Raw genomic sequence first — 16,180 nt, 5'->3', positions numbered from 1 at the left:
CACAAATACATGAGAATGGACTGGTTAAGCACAGAATATCCCCTGTATTTCTCACACAGCCATATTTCAGGCATGCACATGCACGCGTACGCACACACACACACACACACACACACACACACACACACACACACACACACACACACACACACACACGCACATGCACACCCACAGAATTCAGATTCAATATTTGGATATTTAAAGAAATATTTTGTAGTTGTGCATGTTTAAACCTGCCCTCTGATATAAAAGGAAAGACAGCAAACCAATTTCCATATCAGTAGAGTTATTAGGAATTTGAAGAATTTGATTCTTCAAAGAAAAATGTGTCTTTCAAAGATTAACAATTTTCTTTTATTAAGCCATTTAACTCGGATGGACATGGGTGTGAAGCCAAAAGCACTGGATTTCCTCTGTAGTAGCAACAGTATCAGTGGTTTGACACTTGCTAATGAGTGAATTTAGTGTTTAAAACATTAGTGATAGCAGTGTCATTAAACAGCAATCAGAGATTATTATATTATTATATTATATATAAAGAATTATTGGTGATTAGGAAAAGGATATCAAACTAGTTCTGCTGAGCCACAGGATTGCAAAATTTAATGCTTTCCCTGATTTAATGCACCTGTCAATCCCTCTATGAATTAAGTTTTTTGCAGCAGGAAACACATCGAATGCCACAGTGCTGTAGCCCTGACATGGGCGGGGTTAGGAATCTGCTCCTCCTGACATGGGTGGGGTTTGGTGGTATTAGATGCCCAGGTGTTTGTTGAGCCGCTGCAGTGCATCACCCACCACATCCAGCTCATGCCGGAGCTCTTCCACCATGCCGGTGATGCTGGGCACATCCTTCAACACACATATGCTCTGCGTGTATGGGTTGTAGCGCACAGTGAATGGGCGCCTGATTGTCTTAGCAAACTCCCTGTGCAAGAAAGGGGCAGGGTTACCCAGGGGCCAGGGGTGAAATCTCTCGCCCTCCCACCCTGTCCAGTACATTTATTGCATTTATGCCTCATCATAAAATGTGTGTGCAATACTTTCCCTTCAAGGTCTCCTTTGATCCATTATCCCTTGGATTTCATTAAGCGCATTCGCAATACATTCGGTCTAGCAATAAATTGTCCTGTGGTGCATGGTCACATGACTCAGGCAACAAAAGCAGCAGTTTCCCCAGCTTCTTTTGAATTAAGTACGTTGATCTTTTTTTTTTTTGCGATTCATATAGCGCACTTAACTACAGCAGTTCTCCAAGATTGGTCACTATAGCTCACAAAATGATGCTAGCTTGATAGATATGTTTTCATATCCATTAAAACAAACTGAGTTGTAAGCTTCATGAGGAAAGGAAAATTGATTACCTCATTCGAACCTTTGCCTCCTCAAAACTCTCAGACATGAAGTAAACCTCCTGAAAGGTGGTGATCAGACACTCCTGTCTGCATGTGACTTTGGGCTCAAACGGCAGGACTGTGGCATTGCTGGAGAGCGCATGCTGTAACGGAAAAACAAGGTCACTTGCCCGGCACTGCTCCCCTCTGAACTGTGTGTTTGGAATTATGCTCATGCCATTTAACATCACTGCGATTAAAACCAAAGGGCAAGTATTACGACTTTCTGTGTGTAGTCATCTCACTCTTTTTTTTTCTGTGTGCAGTCATCTTTCCTTTTTCCTTGTACAGCATATTTACACTGCAGCTGCAGGATGTTGTGAGCTGGTTAGTTTACCTGCAGCTCACTGATAGATGAGAGGAGACCAGCTCCATAGGCTCTCAGCTTCCCTTCCTGTTTACACAAGCCAAACTCCACTGTGAAGAAGTAACACTGCAAACACAGACAAGGAAATCACCCCACCACCTTAGACAGGACACACTCCATCAGATCTCTTAATAGATACAAAGCAGCATCAATTGTCCAGATTCTATGTCATAAACAAATTTAAAGTAATAAACATATTTTAAACTCCGTAATAAACATATTTTAAAGATAATAATTAAGGATTCACCCACGGTTGCCAGTTTCTGCACGGCATCGTCAGGGGCCCCCAGCGATGCCAAGCCAAGCTCCTGTGAGAACTGAGCAAAGGTGGGCTCTGCTAGCAGTGGCACGTGCCCTAGCAATTCATGACATGTGTCCCTGTAACACAAACACGCCAATCGGTATGACCAGTGGTCAAGACTGACACCCTGGGAAGAAATGAAACACCACTGTGTTGGGAGAAGATGCAAGTTAAATTAGGAAGAGACAAATAAAGTGAATGGGAAAAAAAAGCATCAGCTAAATGCTGTAAATGTGCCTGTAAATGTAGTGTGAAGCACAATGTGGGCAGTAACAAGGCAGGCAGCAGGTGACCTGGGAGTGCATGCGCGCGACGTGGAACTCACGGTTCGGGTGTGTAGAGCGGTGCCGAGCTGTGGCGAATGTACTGGGTACAGTGGAACACACGGAAGGCCAGCCCTGCCAGGAAGTCACGGGGGGACAAGTACCCAGCAACAGGGCGGATTGTAAAACCGCTGCGCTCTAGAAAATAAAACCCACATGCAAATGTTTAGGCACACACATTAAATTTACCCTCCACTGATAAATAAAAAGAGGCTTCTCGCCATATGTATTTATGTTGGAACTCTTAAACTAAGATTTTCTATACATGATCTGTACTGATTTACAGTGTGTCACATTAGAATTTATACATTAATGACAAAGGCATGCCAAAGCCATGTCATTTTCAGTACTTTTCTAAAGCTAGGCAAACCTCGTCAGATCGGCTGGAGCAAACAATGCATTCCGGAATGCCAGCCTGCCCTGGTGACAGATGCAGGACAGGGAGCCTCACCCCTGAGGAAGCGGGACACATCCTCCAGCTGAGGGATGTTGTCCTCCCTGTAGCCGCAGTGCTGTGAGAGCAGGGGAAGGCTGCGAAGGTACTGCCTGCACGCGTGTGTGGGGTAGAGCTTGTTCAGTTCCCCGAACACCACCCCCCATGTCCGCACCTCCTCCTCTGTGTACTCCACCCGCGGGATTGGGTCTCCGCTTGAGGTTGAGAGGAGGACAGGGAGGGAGGGTTTCGGGGCGAGGTGAATGAGAGAGAGAGAGGTTGGTTTATTAATGTGTAACGGAGACGTTACTCCGCAAGATGAAAAAATACGCAGAACTGTATGATACGTACTGTCTGTAGTTCATTGCAAGGTCTGCGAAGAATTCTCGCCTCTTACGATAGACGTTGTCTTTAAATCCCTACAGAAAGATTAGCATCAATGATGGTATTTTATATCTCATTCAGAATCGTCAGACTAATACATGCTTTTGCTTGCAAATCTGAAAAGTGGTATGACAAGATCAAACAGCAGCCCTGTCTTCATAGAAAATAAATGCCTGGTAGCAATGGACTTGGAAGAGGAAAGTGCACTCACAGGATGATCAGAGTCCAGGGCAGATCCATACATCAGAACACGATTGGCACACTTGTCAAGATCTGACATCTTCTTGGGGAACCAGGGCTCTTCTGGGATGTCTGAAACACCAAGCAGACAAGCTTTGGACAGGTTTTACTGCTTAACCATTCAAATCAGTTTTACTATCCTGCCCAAACACATCTGGTAGAACCAAAGAGGCCTTTGTCCTGTGCCAAGCATTCTATAAGTATGCTGACGTTTGAGGGCTTTTACCATCCTCAGGGGTGCAGAGTTTGTCCAGGGGGTCTGTGGTATGGTCATTCATCTGCTTTCTCAGTAGCTGGATAATCGTGGTCAGAATCTCTCGCTCACTTTCACAGCTGACAAGCACTTCCAGCTCGGAGTTGCTGCATCTAGACCTCCGTGACTCAATGTGCAAAAGATTAATTTGGTATTCCTGACGGTGAATATCAGACAAAAGAGGGATATAGTGACTAGAATAAGAGCACAAAACAGGTAATCACAAATCAACCATTACAACACCTGTTGTCCCTCACATATATTACTGTGTTATTGAACTAAACCTTCATAGGAATGTATTCCTGTGGATAGTGTTTAACATGAAAATTAACATAACTATTTATCCCAAAACTAAAAGTCACAAGTGGGTTATTTCCCTCATACATGACAGTTATAAACAACAAGTCAAGTATGTTGACTGAATGTGTTGAAAGAAGATGTTAGCTGAGGGAAGAACTGTGCATACCTGAAAAATCTTTAGTGCCTTTACAAGGTTACCTACTTCATTCTTCAGAGAGAAGACAACTGCAGTGTGTTCTTTCTCAGAGGACAGGGTTTTGACTAGGTCCTCATCAGTATTGTTAAAAGAAGACTTGTTTATCTTCAAATAAAAGAACACAGAATGTCACAGCTGCAGGTCCAGAAGAAAATCTTTTTGGTAATTTTACCCTAATACGGCGTACGGTCCACTCTTCATTTGATTGTCCCCCCAGAACTGCAGTCCTTTACTGACGTGGTAAGTAGTTCGCATGAATGAGTTCAGCACTATGTCAAAGACAGCGACATCAGAAACCGATTACTCTCCTAGACCTCTGATCAATTTGCAGGTCAAGCTTATTCTGAGATTGTTCTTTTTTTTATTGCTGTACATTCAACTACTGAAGGGTCACGAAAAGCTCTCTCAGAATATAAAATCATTACAAATGGTGTACAATAGAAAAACTGCCCCAAAACCCTAAGCACGAAAGTTTTATAATAGCGTGGAATTACCCAGAAAGTTGAAACATTTGTAGAAAACGTTGAATAAAAAAAAAAATCACTAACCTCATTGTTGAATTGTTTCTCCTCATAATATTTGTTAATTGAGTCGAAAGACCGTCCTCGGCGTGGTCCATCAGTTTTACTGGAAAACATGGCCCTAGCGGCGCGTATATACGTGAAGGACCTCTTACAATGTTGCTGCGGTCACCCAGAAGGTAACTGTGTTAACGGGACTTCAGAGAGCTTCGGTTATTTATCAACCGGGCTGACAGAACGGGGTTGGCGCCACCAAGCGCGTAAGATTACACCTCTACGACCTACAGTAGAAAAGAGGAAATGGAAAATTGCGATCAGGAGGCGTCATACAACATATAGGCCAATTATTTTTAGACATCAGAAAATTATAGCCGACTAGCCTACTACTCAAGCTTTCTTGTTGCTTTCTTTCTAAACGATGACCAGCTTCTCCAAATGTGTGTAAAAGGCTGTGTGGGGGACTTTACCGACCATTGCAAACTTTAGCAGACCTTGGCATTTATTAATGTACGTCTTTTCACCTCCACTTTACAGACAGTTATTTTAGACTTTTGGATTTTTTTTCAAAGGGAGGATATGGACCAGTAAGCTTTGAATTTTCACCAGCGTGTCCTCGCTCGACAAAGGCGCGTTGAAAGGGCGAGGGCAAAAACTCGTTCTCAAACACACGCAGAAGCTTAGATTAGGTAGTGGTGACGGGTACACATTTACTCGTCACTCGTTACAGGAAACCCCTAATCAAGGCTTCCAAAGACGAAAATCAGACCACGTCGCCTGTTCGAAAGTGGGGGAGTTGAAAAGTCATTAAAACACGTCGTACATCGGCCGTATCCAGGAACGCTGGTCGGATTAATAACGCCCTGGTATTTGTGAGCTCGCCCCAGCATTAATTACCTCGAAAGTGCGATATAACGACTTGCTGATGTAAATCCAACGCAAACACATGACTAATATTTTATGCAAACATTCTCACGCTAGCTCTCTTCTTTACTGGTCTATTGTCTATGCCTCCCACTGGTTTGTCACTGACGTGAAAGACCTACGTGGGCATCCTCGTCTGTAAATAGCGTCTTTCGTCTTTTGTGTCCTATAACCACATATCTCATTAGGCCCTACTAGGAGACTGTCGACCAGTTCATACAAGTTTCAGCAGAAAACAGGACTGAGACCGTCTGCTGATCATGAAATGTCCTCGATTCATAATTTTTAGATAACTTTCATAGTAAGTCTGATAGTTTGTTTCAGAATATCATGTATTGCAAAAATCTACCTCATTAAAGAATGCAAAGGGAAGTGTGACACATTCCTGTGTTCCATGAATTGGTAGAGCGTGAGAAAATAGACAAAGTTCAGAGCATTTCCAAATGCCCCACATCCTGCATGCTGCCCTTGATCAGTTGTAGACATTACAGTGGAGCGTGCCTTGTTGTGTACTTGAATGTAGTTCAACTTATGGTTCGGCATTTGTACCAAACCTTCAATACATCTCCGCAAAGACGGAACAGCCTTTTCTAGTATTTTCGCAACCACTTCATGTCTAACGCATAAATGATAAGTCTAAACAGCAAAACAGTCCACAACAGGACAGCTGTTTCAGCAAATTATCATAATCTAATTTGAGTATGGAGGCCTGCTTTCTAATCATAGCCTAAGACCAATCTAATGCTGCAGTCTGGTTCATTCACAGCTTCTTTAGTGTAGTAATGAATCTTCTGTAAGCAGACTTAGTCCACGTGCATCATAGACTATGAAACAACTTCAGTAACATTGTGCAGTCTAGGATGCTACCACTATGCCAAATAAAGCAGCATTATATCGCAATAACATATCTGGCATTCTTTGATTATATAGATTATGCACTGTATGTTCATTCCCAGTTGGGAAATTGTATTTATAGATGAGAGAGAATTATATATTGATTCATAATAAAATATATTTAACGGATCAAAGGGCAGAATTAATTAATGGGAGCAGAGACCTCAGGATCAAAAAGTCATCTCTCCAGTGACCGTTCAAATACCACCCCTAGTCATTCCTCCTAAAGGTATCAATGCTCCTCTGTCTTCTCAGGTGAGTCAAATGAAGCTTGGAGAACAATGTCAGTTTGAAGTCTCAGCATGATCAGTGAGTTCTGGATCAGAGGCATTGAAACGCCTTTGAAATCAGTCATTCAGACATTCAGAAAAGAGCATAAGATGATAGAGCCTTCTTTGCAAAACCCCTATAGCAAAGTTTTGTTAAATGGCAATGGCAGCTCATTCTGCATATGGAAAGCCAGCACTAATTAACAGGAAATGATGAACAGCAACGGAGTGAATGCCAGCATGGTTAGTACTCTTAACAAGAGCTCACACTCTTAATGATGACTTTCTCTTTGACCTTTTGAAAACTATGACATTCTCTCTTGGTTAAACAATAACACAGGCTGAGATCAAAACCTCATTGTCTGGGATCATAGAGAGTATCATGTTTAAAGACCCTAAACTCATGTGTGGCTGAAGAGGTTCTCAGTGGCTTTAGGTGCTTAAGAACGCTTCATGCTCATGGGCGCTGGTGCATGAATCCAGGCATCAGCGTTTGTTACACATGCATGCTCACGTGCTCTGGACCTTCTGCATGGACATTGGAGCATTGCAAATCCAGGCTGGTTTCTTATTTTCCCGTCTCTCACGTAGGCTGAAAATTCTCCACAAAGGCAAGTTGTTAGCAATCAAGTAATTTTTTGTGTGTATCACTAAAGGAGAGCAAACTAGCATTAAAATGCAGGTGTTTGCACTTGTAGAGTAGCTTGGTTGTATATGAATGAAATGTGTCACGTTTTAAAGGGTCAAAATCCTTTTTTGTTAGAATTCCCTAAATGGGACTCCCTTCTCTGTAAATAGTTCTCTCTCCCACTCTCTCTCTTTCTTTCTCTCTCTCTCTCACGCTATCCTATGCTGTTTACTTTTAGATAGGTGCAAGGCTACGTCAAATGGTCTGGAGTTACTGTCTCATTCTAGACACTGCATATCACATCATATCTGAACATCATGTCCAAACTTATGACACTTGCTATGTCATTTACGTATTTCTGCGTACTCATCTGCTTTGCTTTGCCACCTATATATTCTCATGCATCACTGAATAAAGTATGTGTGCTTCTCAGCGTCTCTGACTTTCGGTGTCACTTATTCTGAGAAACGTGCCCCAGGCCCCTGAAGGAAGATTAACCAGACACAGCTGAGGCAGGCGGTGGAATCAGAGGGACTGAATTAAGGAAAACAGGACTATTTTCCTTACAATTTCCTTCATATAACTGTTGTATATTCCTCATATAACTTTCTATAAGTTTTGACTTTTCTGATTGTGTGAGCATAGAACAGTTAGGCCTATCTTATTTCATCTTAATACAGATAAACTGCTTATTTAGCTATAAAGCTAGTCAGCCATTTGACTTTAATAATAAAATCACCAACTTTATTACAAATGAGGCAAAAAAAGAAAAAGGCCAGACATCCATTCCTGTTTTTAAAGACAAGTAAGTTGTAGAGTTTGAACATTAGGTGCACCCTAAGCCTCCGTCTTCACCGGACTCTGCCTCCCGACATCTCATATCTTTTACTTCATGTAGTATTTGTGAGTACATACATGCATTCTGCTGGTGTGGTTTCATGCCAGTTTCTTTAAGAATGTACTTTAATAGAGCAATCAGTCATTTTACTACCAAAAAGCAGCAAACAATATTTTGCTATAATAGTGACTTTTTTTTGCATTTTTTTCTATAAAATGCAACTCACATGAGATAAAGAACCAAATTGCTTTGTAGTCCTCAAATGAGCCCTTAAAATTACATTGTTCCTTTAAGCTGCTTGAGTTTCAATAGCCTCCTCTGGTGGCCAATATTCAACCTGCTGAAAGTATGTGAGTGGGTGACTGAGTTACCACCCAGGGTCACGGGGTGCTTTGTGTCTAATAATTAAAAATAAACATTTCTTTCATATAAAGTTATTAAGCACATGCCATGGTGATGTTAACATGGTAATGACTTGCCCTGCTGCTGTTGACTTTAGGTTCCAGTTGTCAGAAATAAGCTTTATACATAGAGGATTATTAGCCCACATGGTCTCTTATAACACCATTTGTGAACCTCTAGAAGTAATTACAGAATTTCCTGTGTGAGCTGTCTAATGAGAGAGAAGGGGGGGGGGGGCAGAGTTTTCTCATCTTGGTTTGCTATAACAGTTAAGAGTTACAAAGATATAAAATGAAGCTTCAGTATTGAGGACTGCATTTGATACAAACATGTGGATTCGCTTGTGGGCAAATTGAATCACCTTCAGTGTGTTAGACTTGCTAACTGGGAAAATACCTTTTAAGTTTACATTGACATTTTTGTGTTTACAATATTGATTTTCTTATTTCATATTAATTTGGTGAGAAAAGAATGCATTTTAGGATGCTTGGGGGAAGCTGCTATTGAGAATTGGAGACTGTATTGGAGCCTAAAGTTGTTTAAGAACATCAGTACAAGTAACCAAGTTACAAATACCAGTAACATAAGTTTGTGGAGGAAAGCAACACTACGATGGACATCAGGATACATGAGGCTTGACATGACTGACAGGTGAGGAAGAGCTTAAAGGCTCAATCACTTGTGATTATCCTCAGCGGTGTACCTGGCCTGTCTGAGCGTGCGAAGCAGTCAGGCACTGTACTTCTGGAAGAATGTTAAGGTCCTTGCTTATCACTAAGTGTCCTTTACCTATAAGGTCAAAATAAAGCTATTAAAAAAGTCAACCAATACAGAGAAGAGGTAGAATTGTGTTTAATTCAGTCATCCTATCACAGAGTCAGCAGTGGTACATTTTGAGTGATTTTTGAGAGATAATGGTTATTAATACATCATGTACCTGGGACTCACCTTTAGCCTCACAAACTCATTCAGAACCTCAGAGGCTACCAGATAAGATGCATATCCTGGGTGTCAGTGTACAGTGCAGGAAAAGCCAGGACAAGCTTATGTGACTTTGGACTCCCATAAGATTATCCTCAGACTGGAATCCTGCAGCAGAGAGGTCTGGTGCCACGGGCCTTCATGTGAGCAGCCCTTGTCAATTTTGTAGTTGAACTGTTGTACTGAAATAATGTGTCTGATGAAATAGAACATACTATACATTTTTTCAAACACTGCACAGGTTTTAATAAAGACCATGGCCCATAAATGTATATTAAACAGCTTCACATTTATCAAGAAAAAAAAAATCATATGCGCTGCTATGTTTCTGCATGATAGAGGTTTATGTTTAAAACAAACAGAAAATTGCATTTAGGTTTATCTGACTGTTTTACAGGTTTTTAAAAAACATGTAAAGCAACTGTGAGTCATTCCTTGTTTTGACCATGAACCAAAACTCAAAGGACTACCAAGATAAAAAAGTTCACTGAATCAATCAAGTCTGCCATCTAGTGGTCCTGAGCTGTAAATGTGTATTATTCGTCCTCTCCCCAGCCCTCCTCGGAGAATATGTCAGCTTGACGTTTCTTGAAATTGCTTTTGAAATCTTCGTCAAAGTGCTCCAGATCATCCTCCCTGAAAATTCCCTAATGAACAAACAGTGTAATTGCACAGTGTGCTTTGGAAACCCATGTACAGCTGAAAACAGTATAAAAATTAAATGTTCCTAGTGTGGTCGAGCTCAGAACAGTCCCAAATGTGCGCAGGAACAGTGAGGCGTCTTTACCTTTGGCAGGTACCCAAGCAGTTTGGTGGCATGGAGTTTGAGGAGCCTCCGTCTCTCCTCTTCGATGATCTCCCGGCGCAGGGTCTCCCTCTCCTGCTCCATCGCTCTCTCCTCAGCCTCACACTCCTGCACAAAAATATTATATTACTCTACGTAATATGTATATGTATATGTAACAATGTGTATATGTATGTATAATATATCCTCTATATATTATAAATCCCTCGCAACACTTTAACATAAAAGCCATGCTTACAAACCTCTGCCTAATAAACATCAGTAATCATATTGAAACCCAGTTGGAGAGTGAAGCAGGGCTGGATAATCAAGTGGCCTGGTCCAGTCTGGTCTGGTGTCGAGCCTCACCTTGTCAGCCAGGTACTGGCGTCTGCGCTCCTCGATCAGCTTCTCGACTGCATGCCTGTGCTCCTGCTGCTTGAGGCGGCGCCTCTGTGCGTTCATCTGCTCCACGCGGTCGTCCTCGGCGAACTTGGCAAGCATGGACTGCCGGAAGGTCTCCTCCTCCTCCTCCTGGGCCCGACGCTGGAACTGCCTGAAGGCCAGCTGCTCCTGGCATGTGCGCTGCATGTCCAGCCGCTGGCGGATCCTCCGCTCCATCTCCTCCTGCAGACATGGGGTGGGAGACAAAGGTGAGATTCCCACGCATGGCTCAGAGAGGAGACTGCTGACTGTAGAAAACGATCACTTTATACATTTATACCATAATTGGTTATTCAAAAATAAGCCCTTTAGGGAGGTTTGATTTATTTATTTTTGTCTTCAGCACCATATGGATTTTATCATTCTTTAAGATAGAAAATAGGTCAAAATTGGTCGATGATTTAGCTTTTTCAGTTGATTTATCCATTGTGGCAGGAACTTTAAGAAGCATGGACTCACGATTTCTTTCTGTCTGGCAGTCTCGGCCTGCTCCTCCAGGTAGAGCTCCTCACGCACCCGCTCCATCTCCTCACGCTGCTGCCTCTCCAGCTCCATCTTCTCAGTCAGCTAAGACACCAACAGGGATGGCAATTCACAAGTCACTCATTATCTCACATTAACCAAGTAGTACCATCACTTCTGAAACCTTCATCTCAGACATGACTGTGTCTGTGGTTTGAATTGAGGGGTGGGGTGGTATCTTTTAGATTGGGGGGTGGGGTGATATCTTTTACGTTGGGGGTGAGGTGGTATCTCTTTGACTGGGGGGTCGGGTGGTATCTCTTGCCACCTACCATCTTCTGGAGGCCTTCTTTGGCCTTCTCTCTCTCTCTAGCACTGGCCATCCGGTCTTCTTCCTTTCTCTGCTGGTACTTGGTGAACTCCAGAATGCGCCGGTTTTCCTCCTCCATCTTCTCCCGCTCCATGCGCCTCCATTCGGCCTGCTGCTTCTTGAACTCCTCGATGTACCTCTTTGTGGCCTTGACCTTCTCCAGCCGCAGCTGCCGCTCCCTGAAAATGAAAGCCCGCCCTATTAAAGCCACGACAGACATGCCCTATATGCCACATCCAAGGCCCGTGTTTCTGATTTTGCTCAACTAGCTGCTAAACCAGTGGACTAGCCAGTACAAGGAAGAATGCAAGAATGTTACAGTGTATGGTCATACAACATTTCAGCTAGAAGAGGCTGGAATATTCTGTGTAAATGTGAACATGTCAATGGGAATTGTGCAGGGAGAGCAAACAAGCAAACAAACAAATAAAAACCAATATAAATCTAAGTATGGCATCTCACATCTGGTCTTCCTCGTAGATCTTCCGCACTATTTCATCCACCAGTAGCTTCTCCTTGAGAAACTCCTCATAGGCCTCCTGCCTCTCGCGCTCCTTCTCCACCAGCTGCTGCTCCAGGTCCTGCTGGTAGCGCATCACCTCCTCGTAGCGCCTCTGCTGCTGCTGCTCTTTCTCCACCGCTGCCCGCTCCTGCTCGCCCCTCATCTTACGAGTGAGTTCAGCTTCCACCTTCTGAATTGCCACGAGGCAAAAAGCAAGGCTGAAACTGCGTACACAGGCCTCGACTCCTTTTGCAACCTACTTTCCTGCCTTTTGAGCCGGTGTGACAGTTCAAAAAGAACTGCACTTACCATAGCCTCGTACTTCATAGCCTGCTTCTCAGCTACCTGTGCTGCCCTTTCTCTGTTTAGGTAAGCAGACTTCAGCTTTGCCTCCAACTCACGGAGCTCCACACTATAAATCAGTTAATTGCTATTAACAAATGGGAAAATAACTACATGAACTGGTATGGAGACAGTCTTACAGATTGCTGTTCACTGTAAAGTGAGTAAACACCTGTTTTCTTTGATGTACTGTCTCATTTTTTCGTCTTTCAGCTTTTCAAAGCTGATCCGGGCCAGTTCCTTAGCCATCCTCTCCTCTTGTGCCATTTGCTTCTCCTTGAATATTCTGTCCTGCTCTGCCTAAGGGAGAAAAGCTGGACAATATTTCAACTGATAAAAACATGCATGCTCATATATCTTTTGAAAATGGTAAAAGCAGATTAGGTAGGACAGGTAAACAAAAATTACAACTAACCTTCAAGTAAGCTTCCTCTGTTTGCCTCTCGAACTCTTCATCATGCATCTTGCGCAAGTACCTTTTCCTTTCGAACCTCTCCTCGCTGATTAGGTTGGCTTGAATTTGCGTCTCTTTGATGATGCGCTTGGCTTGTTCCTCGCGCTTTTCCTCGTGGAGCCGAAGTTGCGCGACCATCCTTTGATGATGGTTGTGCAACATGTTACGTCTCTGGCTCATGGGAGCCTGAATATCGCCGTCAAGGTAATCAAACGGAAACGTATATATGACAAGTTTTTCAGAAGACACCTCTAATAAAACTAGCAAACGCGCAGTCAAAAGACAGAAATAGCTTCCCACGTGTTTGTACGATTTGGCCTGTTTATAATGTATTTATTAATCTAGACAGTATATATAACTAACCGCTAACTAGCCAGTCATCCCAGATAGCTAGCTAGCGTTAGCTAATTATATTAGATAAAATGTCAGTTTATGAAAAAGTAAAAGAAAAACCAATATCGCTAGTTAAATATTATTTACCATAATTTCCGAACTCTTTCGTTCAGGCAGCTCGATCGTCTACAAGGGATTCACTAACGTATTTCTAAACCTGCGCGACAAATTTCATACCGTTTACCTTTCATTTGTTTGTAACTCATTGTCGTGGAAACGTAATCCCGCACTTGGCAGTAAAGTGGACCGTAATTGGTCAATCCCAAAATCTATCGGCGATATTGATTCGTTCGTTGAAAGGGCGCCACAGCAACTCTTTAGTGTTTCTCGCGGCAGTGAAAAGTAAATAGCGTTAGCGTTGGCTAGCTGTGTGACTTTACGGTGCATTTAGTTGAATTTCTAATCACGTATCAGTGTTTCGCACAACTAATAAAACACATTGAATCCATAGTGTAGTTTAGATTTTTCTACTGAGAGTTTCACATAACAATCTTACCTGACTGTTTGATAGTTAGCTAACCTAGTTAGATAGCGTTAGTTTGCGAACCTACATCTGTCAGGTGACCCGGTTTGAAAAGACATCGATCGGGGTTTGGTCCATTTTTCACGAATAGTCTTTGGACTTTGGTCTGAGAATGAGTCCTAATTACATCATCCCATCATATGAAATGTGAACCAACTTTCTCCTTTAGTTAAAACTCTTAACTGACAAATTACCGTGTTAAATTGAGATCTTAAATTGAGATACGTTGGCATGTGTCAGACTTAGCGGTTAAATTTAGGCAGTACAGCGACTCCACTTCTGCTTGATGAATTTGGATTTATTTCTGTGGCCAGAAAACCACACGTTCAAATCTGCTTCAACAAAGTAAGGACGCGCAGAAATGACAAACGTTTTGACTGTTAAAATTGACATTTATTTAATTCTGTTTTGTACAAATACTTGCTCGTTCTAATTTTTTTTGACATGCACCTTATAGATAAAAGAGCATATGAGACCTACAATTAAATTTCTCTGCCTATATTACGTATTTCAGTTTTAACGATTTTGACCATAACTTGAGAAACTTGAATATTTGGAACTATTCTGGACAATTTATTTTTGTGCCACACATGAAGAAACTGGGTTTGGTTAAAAACATACTGTACAAAAGAAAGCTATTAAAACAAAATGCCGAGCATATGTAAAGATGAACACTACAATCTTTTCTTATAAACTAAACTAGGGTTGATGTCTCTAGTTACATTGTAATGCCCCAGTCCTCGTGGAAGCAATATTACAAAATTTCCATCATTTTGATTATAACAAACAAAAACAGATACTTGTATATTTACAAAATTCAAGTTTGACTTTCTGCGATATTAAAAAGTGCATCAAAAATAATTAGGTAAAAAAAAATTAGACAAGGAAAAAAATCTCAATATCAATCAACATTCTTTGAAAGTATAGATAATTATTGTTATGAAGGACCAATAGTAAGGTAATTGCCTCCTAGGGCAATATGAATGTATTGTTATTTCTGAACACCACATGAGGACATTCTATTGAAACACTGTAGAAAAAAAATCCAAAACACTATTTATTTTCATATCAATAAATTATAAACACTGCAAAAAACAAAAACAAGGAGCTAGTTATGCCAGTGCTTAATGGTACATCTTGCATGTCTGTTGACATCATTACAAAAAGCAAGCCAGGCCTTGTGAGAACCTTTGCTTCCCATTCCCTGCACTCTCTTTTTCCAACGTGTCCTACTTTCAGAGAAAAAAAGGCACAGTAAATGTTGCTGCTGTGAACAATCAAGGCCCTCTGAGTTTTTTTTTCCTGTGTGTTTGGAAAATAAAGCATTTAATTTGGCAAAAGAACAGTGGTGAGTCAGTAACATGTGAAAACTCATATTCCCAGAAGTCTTTGTCTTGAATGTGTTTCCCAGACATTTTTCTTTTAAGTGATTTCCCAAGAATAATAGTTTATTTACTTATTTTTGAGTGAGGGACTAAAGCCTATGTAGAGTGTGATTGAAGAATTGGGGAGTCATTTCCAAGTTCGTTGTGTATGGCTCAGTAAGCAGTGCAGGCCAGGAGAAGGGCGTTGCAGTGTTTTTCTTTTTGTTTGGTTTTTTTCTCATGAAAAGCAACAGATCATCCAGTGCACAGAGCAAATCCTCCATTTCCTCCCTCTCTGTCTGTCTCATGTTTAACTTCATGAAAGTCTCTCTTCATTACATTTGCCCTTTTCCCCCTCTCTCTCTTACTTTAACTTTCTTTCTTTACTCATTTACCTGTCTTGCCATCCATCCATCCACCCATCCATCCATCCATCCATCCATCCATCCATCCATCCATCCATCCATCCATCTTCTTTGTTCACTCATTCCCCACTCTAGAGACATGTAGTGTAATTGTGGGACGCTCCCTGAGAGTTGAAGCAGGTTGAACCCTGTGGGTAGCCTGCGTTATCGCTCCTCTGCCACCTTCCCATTGGCCTCGTTTTCCACCTCCTCTCTGCGCTTCTGCCTCTGGAAAAAACCTAGCTGTGGGAAATGTAGGAATAGGCGAAATTCATGATTCACTTCACCACACAACCTTTGAAAAATATTCCATGTGCAATACTGCACACTGTAGAAGACTATTACAATACTGCATTTTGCTTGTAGATGAACATAATATAATCTATGAAATCAGGAACACTTGATAAGAGTGTTAAAAACTCTCATGTTTGATAAAACCTGTGCAGGTGCCTTAATAACAAATCTAGAGTAATTGCAATTTTAAAGTGTCATA

General features: G+C 41.8%; 3 protein-coding genes and 1 long non-coding RNA gene across 7 annotated transcripts in view; 1 reads left to right on the top strand and 3 right to left on the bottom strand.

Annotated features, from left to right (window-relative positions):
• Window positions 1–294: 294 nt before the first annotated feature.
• On the bottom strand, window positions 295–4,953 carry tph1b (tryptophan hydroxylase 1b). Its single transcript, XM_027017691.3, has 11 exons — window positions 4,740–4,953; window positions 4,162–4,296; window positions 3,669–3,852; window positions 3,414–3,514; window positions 3,170–3,237; window positions 2,837–3,033; window positions 2,388–2,523; window positions 2,013–2,139; window positions 1,732–1,827; window positions 1,365–1,498; window positions 295–928 (listed from the first exon to the last, which is right to left on the bottom strand). Exons 1-11 carry the CDS (start codon window positions 4,827–4,829, stop codon window positions 754–756), a joined length of 1,443 nt encoding a protein of 480 aa, XP_026873492.2. The 5' UTR covers window positions 4,830–4,953; the 3' UTR covers window positions 295–753.
• Window positions 4,954–9,498: 4,545 nt separating this feature from the next.
• On the bottom strand, window positions 9,499–13,731 carry mns1 (meiosis-specific nuclear structural 1). Of its 2 annotated transcripts, none has more exons than XM_027017692.3 (10): window positions 13,484–13,731; window positions 12,965–13,189; window positions 12,722–12,849; window positions 12,517–12,619; window positions 12,168–12,397; window positions 11,668–11,884; window positions 11,333–11,440; window positions 10,799–11,056; window positions 10,433–10,558; window positions 9,499–10,292 (listed from the first exon to the last, which is right to left on the bottom strand). In XM_027017692.3, exons 1-10 carry the CDS (start codon window positions 13,484–13,486, stop codon window positions 10,182–10,184), a joined length of 1,509 nt encoding a protein of 502 aa, XP_026873493.2. In that variant the 5' UTR covers window positions 13,487–13,731; the 3' UTR covers window positions 9,499–10,181. The 2 variants fall into 2 exon arrangements, with proteins under 2 accessions (XP_026873493.2, XP_026873494.2); XM_027017693.3 differs by having other exon boundaries at window positions 13,581–13,719.
• Window positions 13,732–13,961: 230 nt separating this feature from the next.
• Window positions 13,962–16,180, top strand: part of LOC145653215 (uncharacterized) — a 3,118-nt gene continuing 899 nt past the window's right edge. Inside the window, exon 1 of the long non-coding RNA XR_014119581.1 lies at window positions 13,962–14,264. This is a non-coding gene — a long non-coding RNA (uncharacterized LOC145653215). The remainder of the gene's footprint in view (window positions 14,265–16,180) is intronic.
• Window positions 14,277–16,180, bottom strand: part of itga11a (integrin, alpha 11a) — a 40,167-nt gene continuing 38,263 nt past the window's right edge. For 2 of the 3 annotated variants that reach the window (XM_081706307.1, XM_081706308.1), the window contains one exon: window positions 14,277–15,926. In XM_081706307.1, the coding sequence (XP_081562433.1) occupies window positions 15,780–15,926 (147 nt within the window). In that variant the 3' untranslated portion in view covers window positions 14,277–15,779. Of the gene's footprint in view, window positions 15,931–16,180 lie in introns of all 3 variants that reach the window. The other variant, XM_027017700.3, reaches the window with a different exon arrangement.

This window comes from Electrophorus electricus, chromosome 23 (assembly GCF_041902795.1).
Source record: "Electrophorus electricus isolate QZ-2024a chromosome 23, ASM4190279v1, whole genome shotgun sequence".
NCBI classification, from domain to species: domain Eukaryota; kingdom Metazoa; phylum Chordata; class Actinopteri; order Gymnotiformes; family Gymnotidae; genus Electrophorus; species Electrophorus electricus.
The sequence above is the reverse complement of the archived record's forward strand: the minus strand, read 5'-3'. Positions and strand labels throughout refer to the sequence as shown.

Bases quoted from the DNA above. Each gene is read 5' to 3' on its own strand.
- mns1 (XM_027017692.3), bottom strand. The intron at 10,559-10,798 runs GTGAGGCTCGAC...ATTTTTGTGCAG, and splicing joins GCCAGTACCTGGCTGACAAG to GAGTGTGAGGCTGAGGAGAG. The intron at 10,293-10,432 runs GTAAAGACGCCT...TTTGTTCATTAG, and splicing joins TGCTTGGGTACCTGCCAAAG to GGAATTTTCAGGGAGGATGA.
- tph1b (XM_027017691.3), bottom strand. From the start codon at position 4,829: ATGTTTTCCAGTAAAACTGATGGACCACGCCGAGGACGGTCTTTCGAC. The intron at 1,828-2,012 runs GTGGGTGAATCC...CTGTGTTTGCAG, and splicing joins CCGTGCAGAAACTGGCAACC to TGTTACTTCTTCACAGTGGA. The intron at 929-1,364 runs GTAATCAATTTT...TTTCTTGCACAG, and splicing joins GAGGCAAAGGTTCGAATGAG to GGAGTTTGCTAAGACAATCA.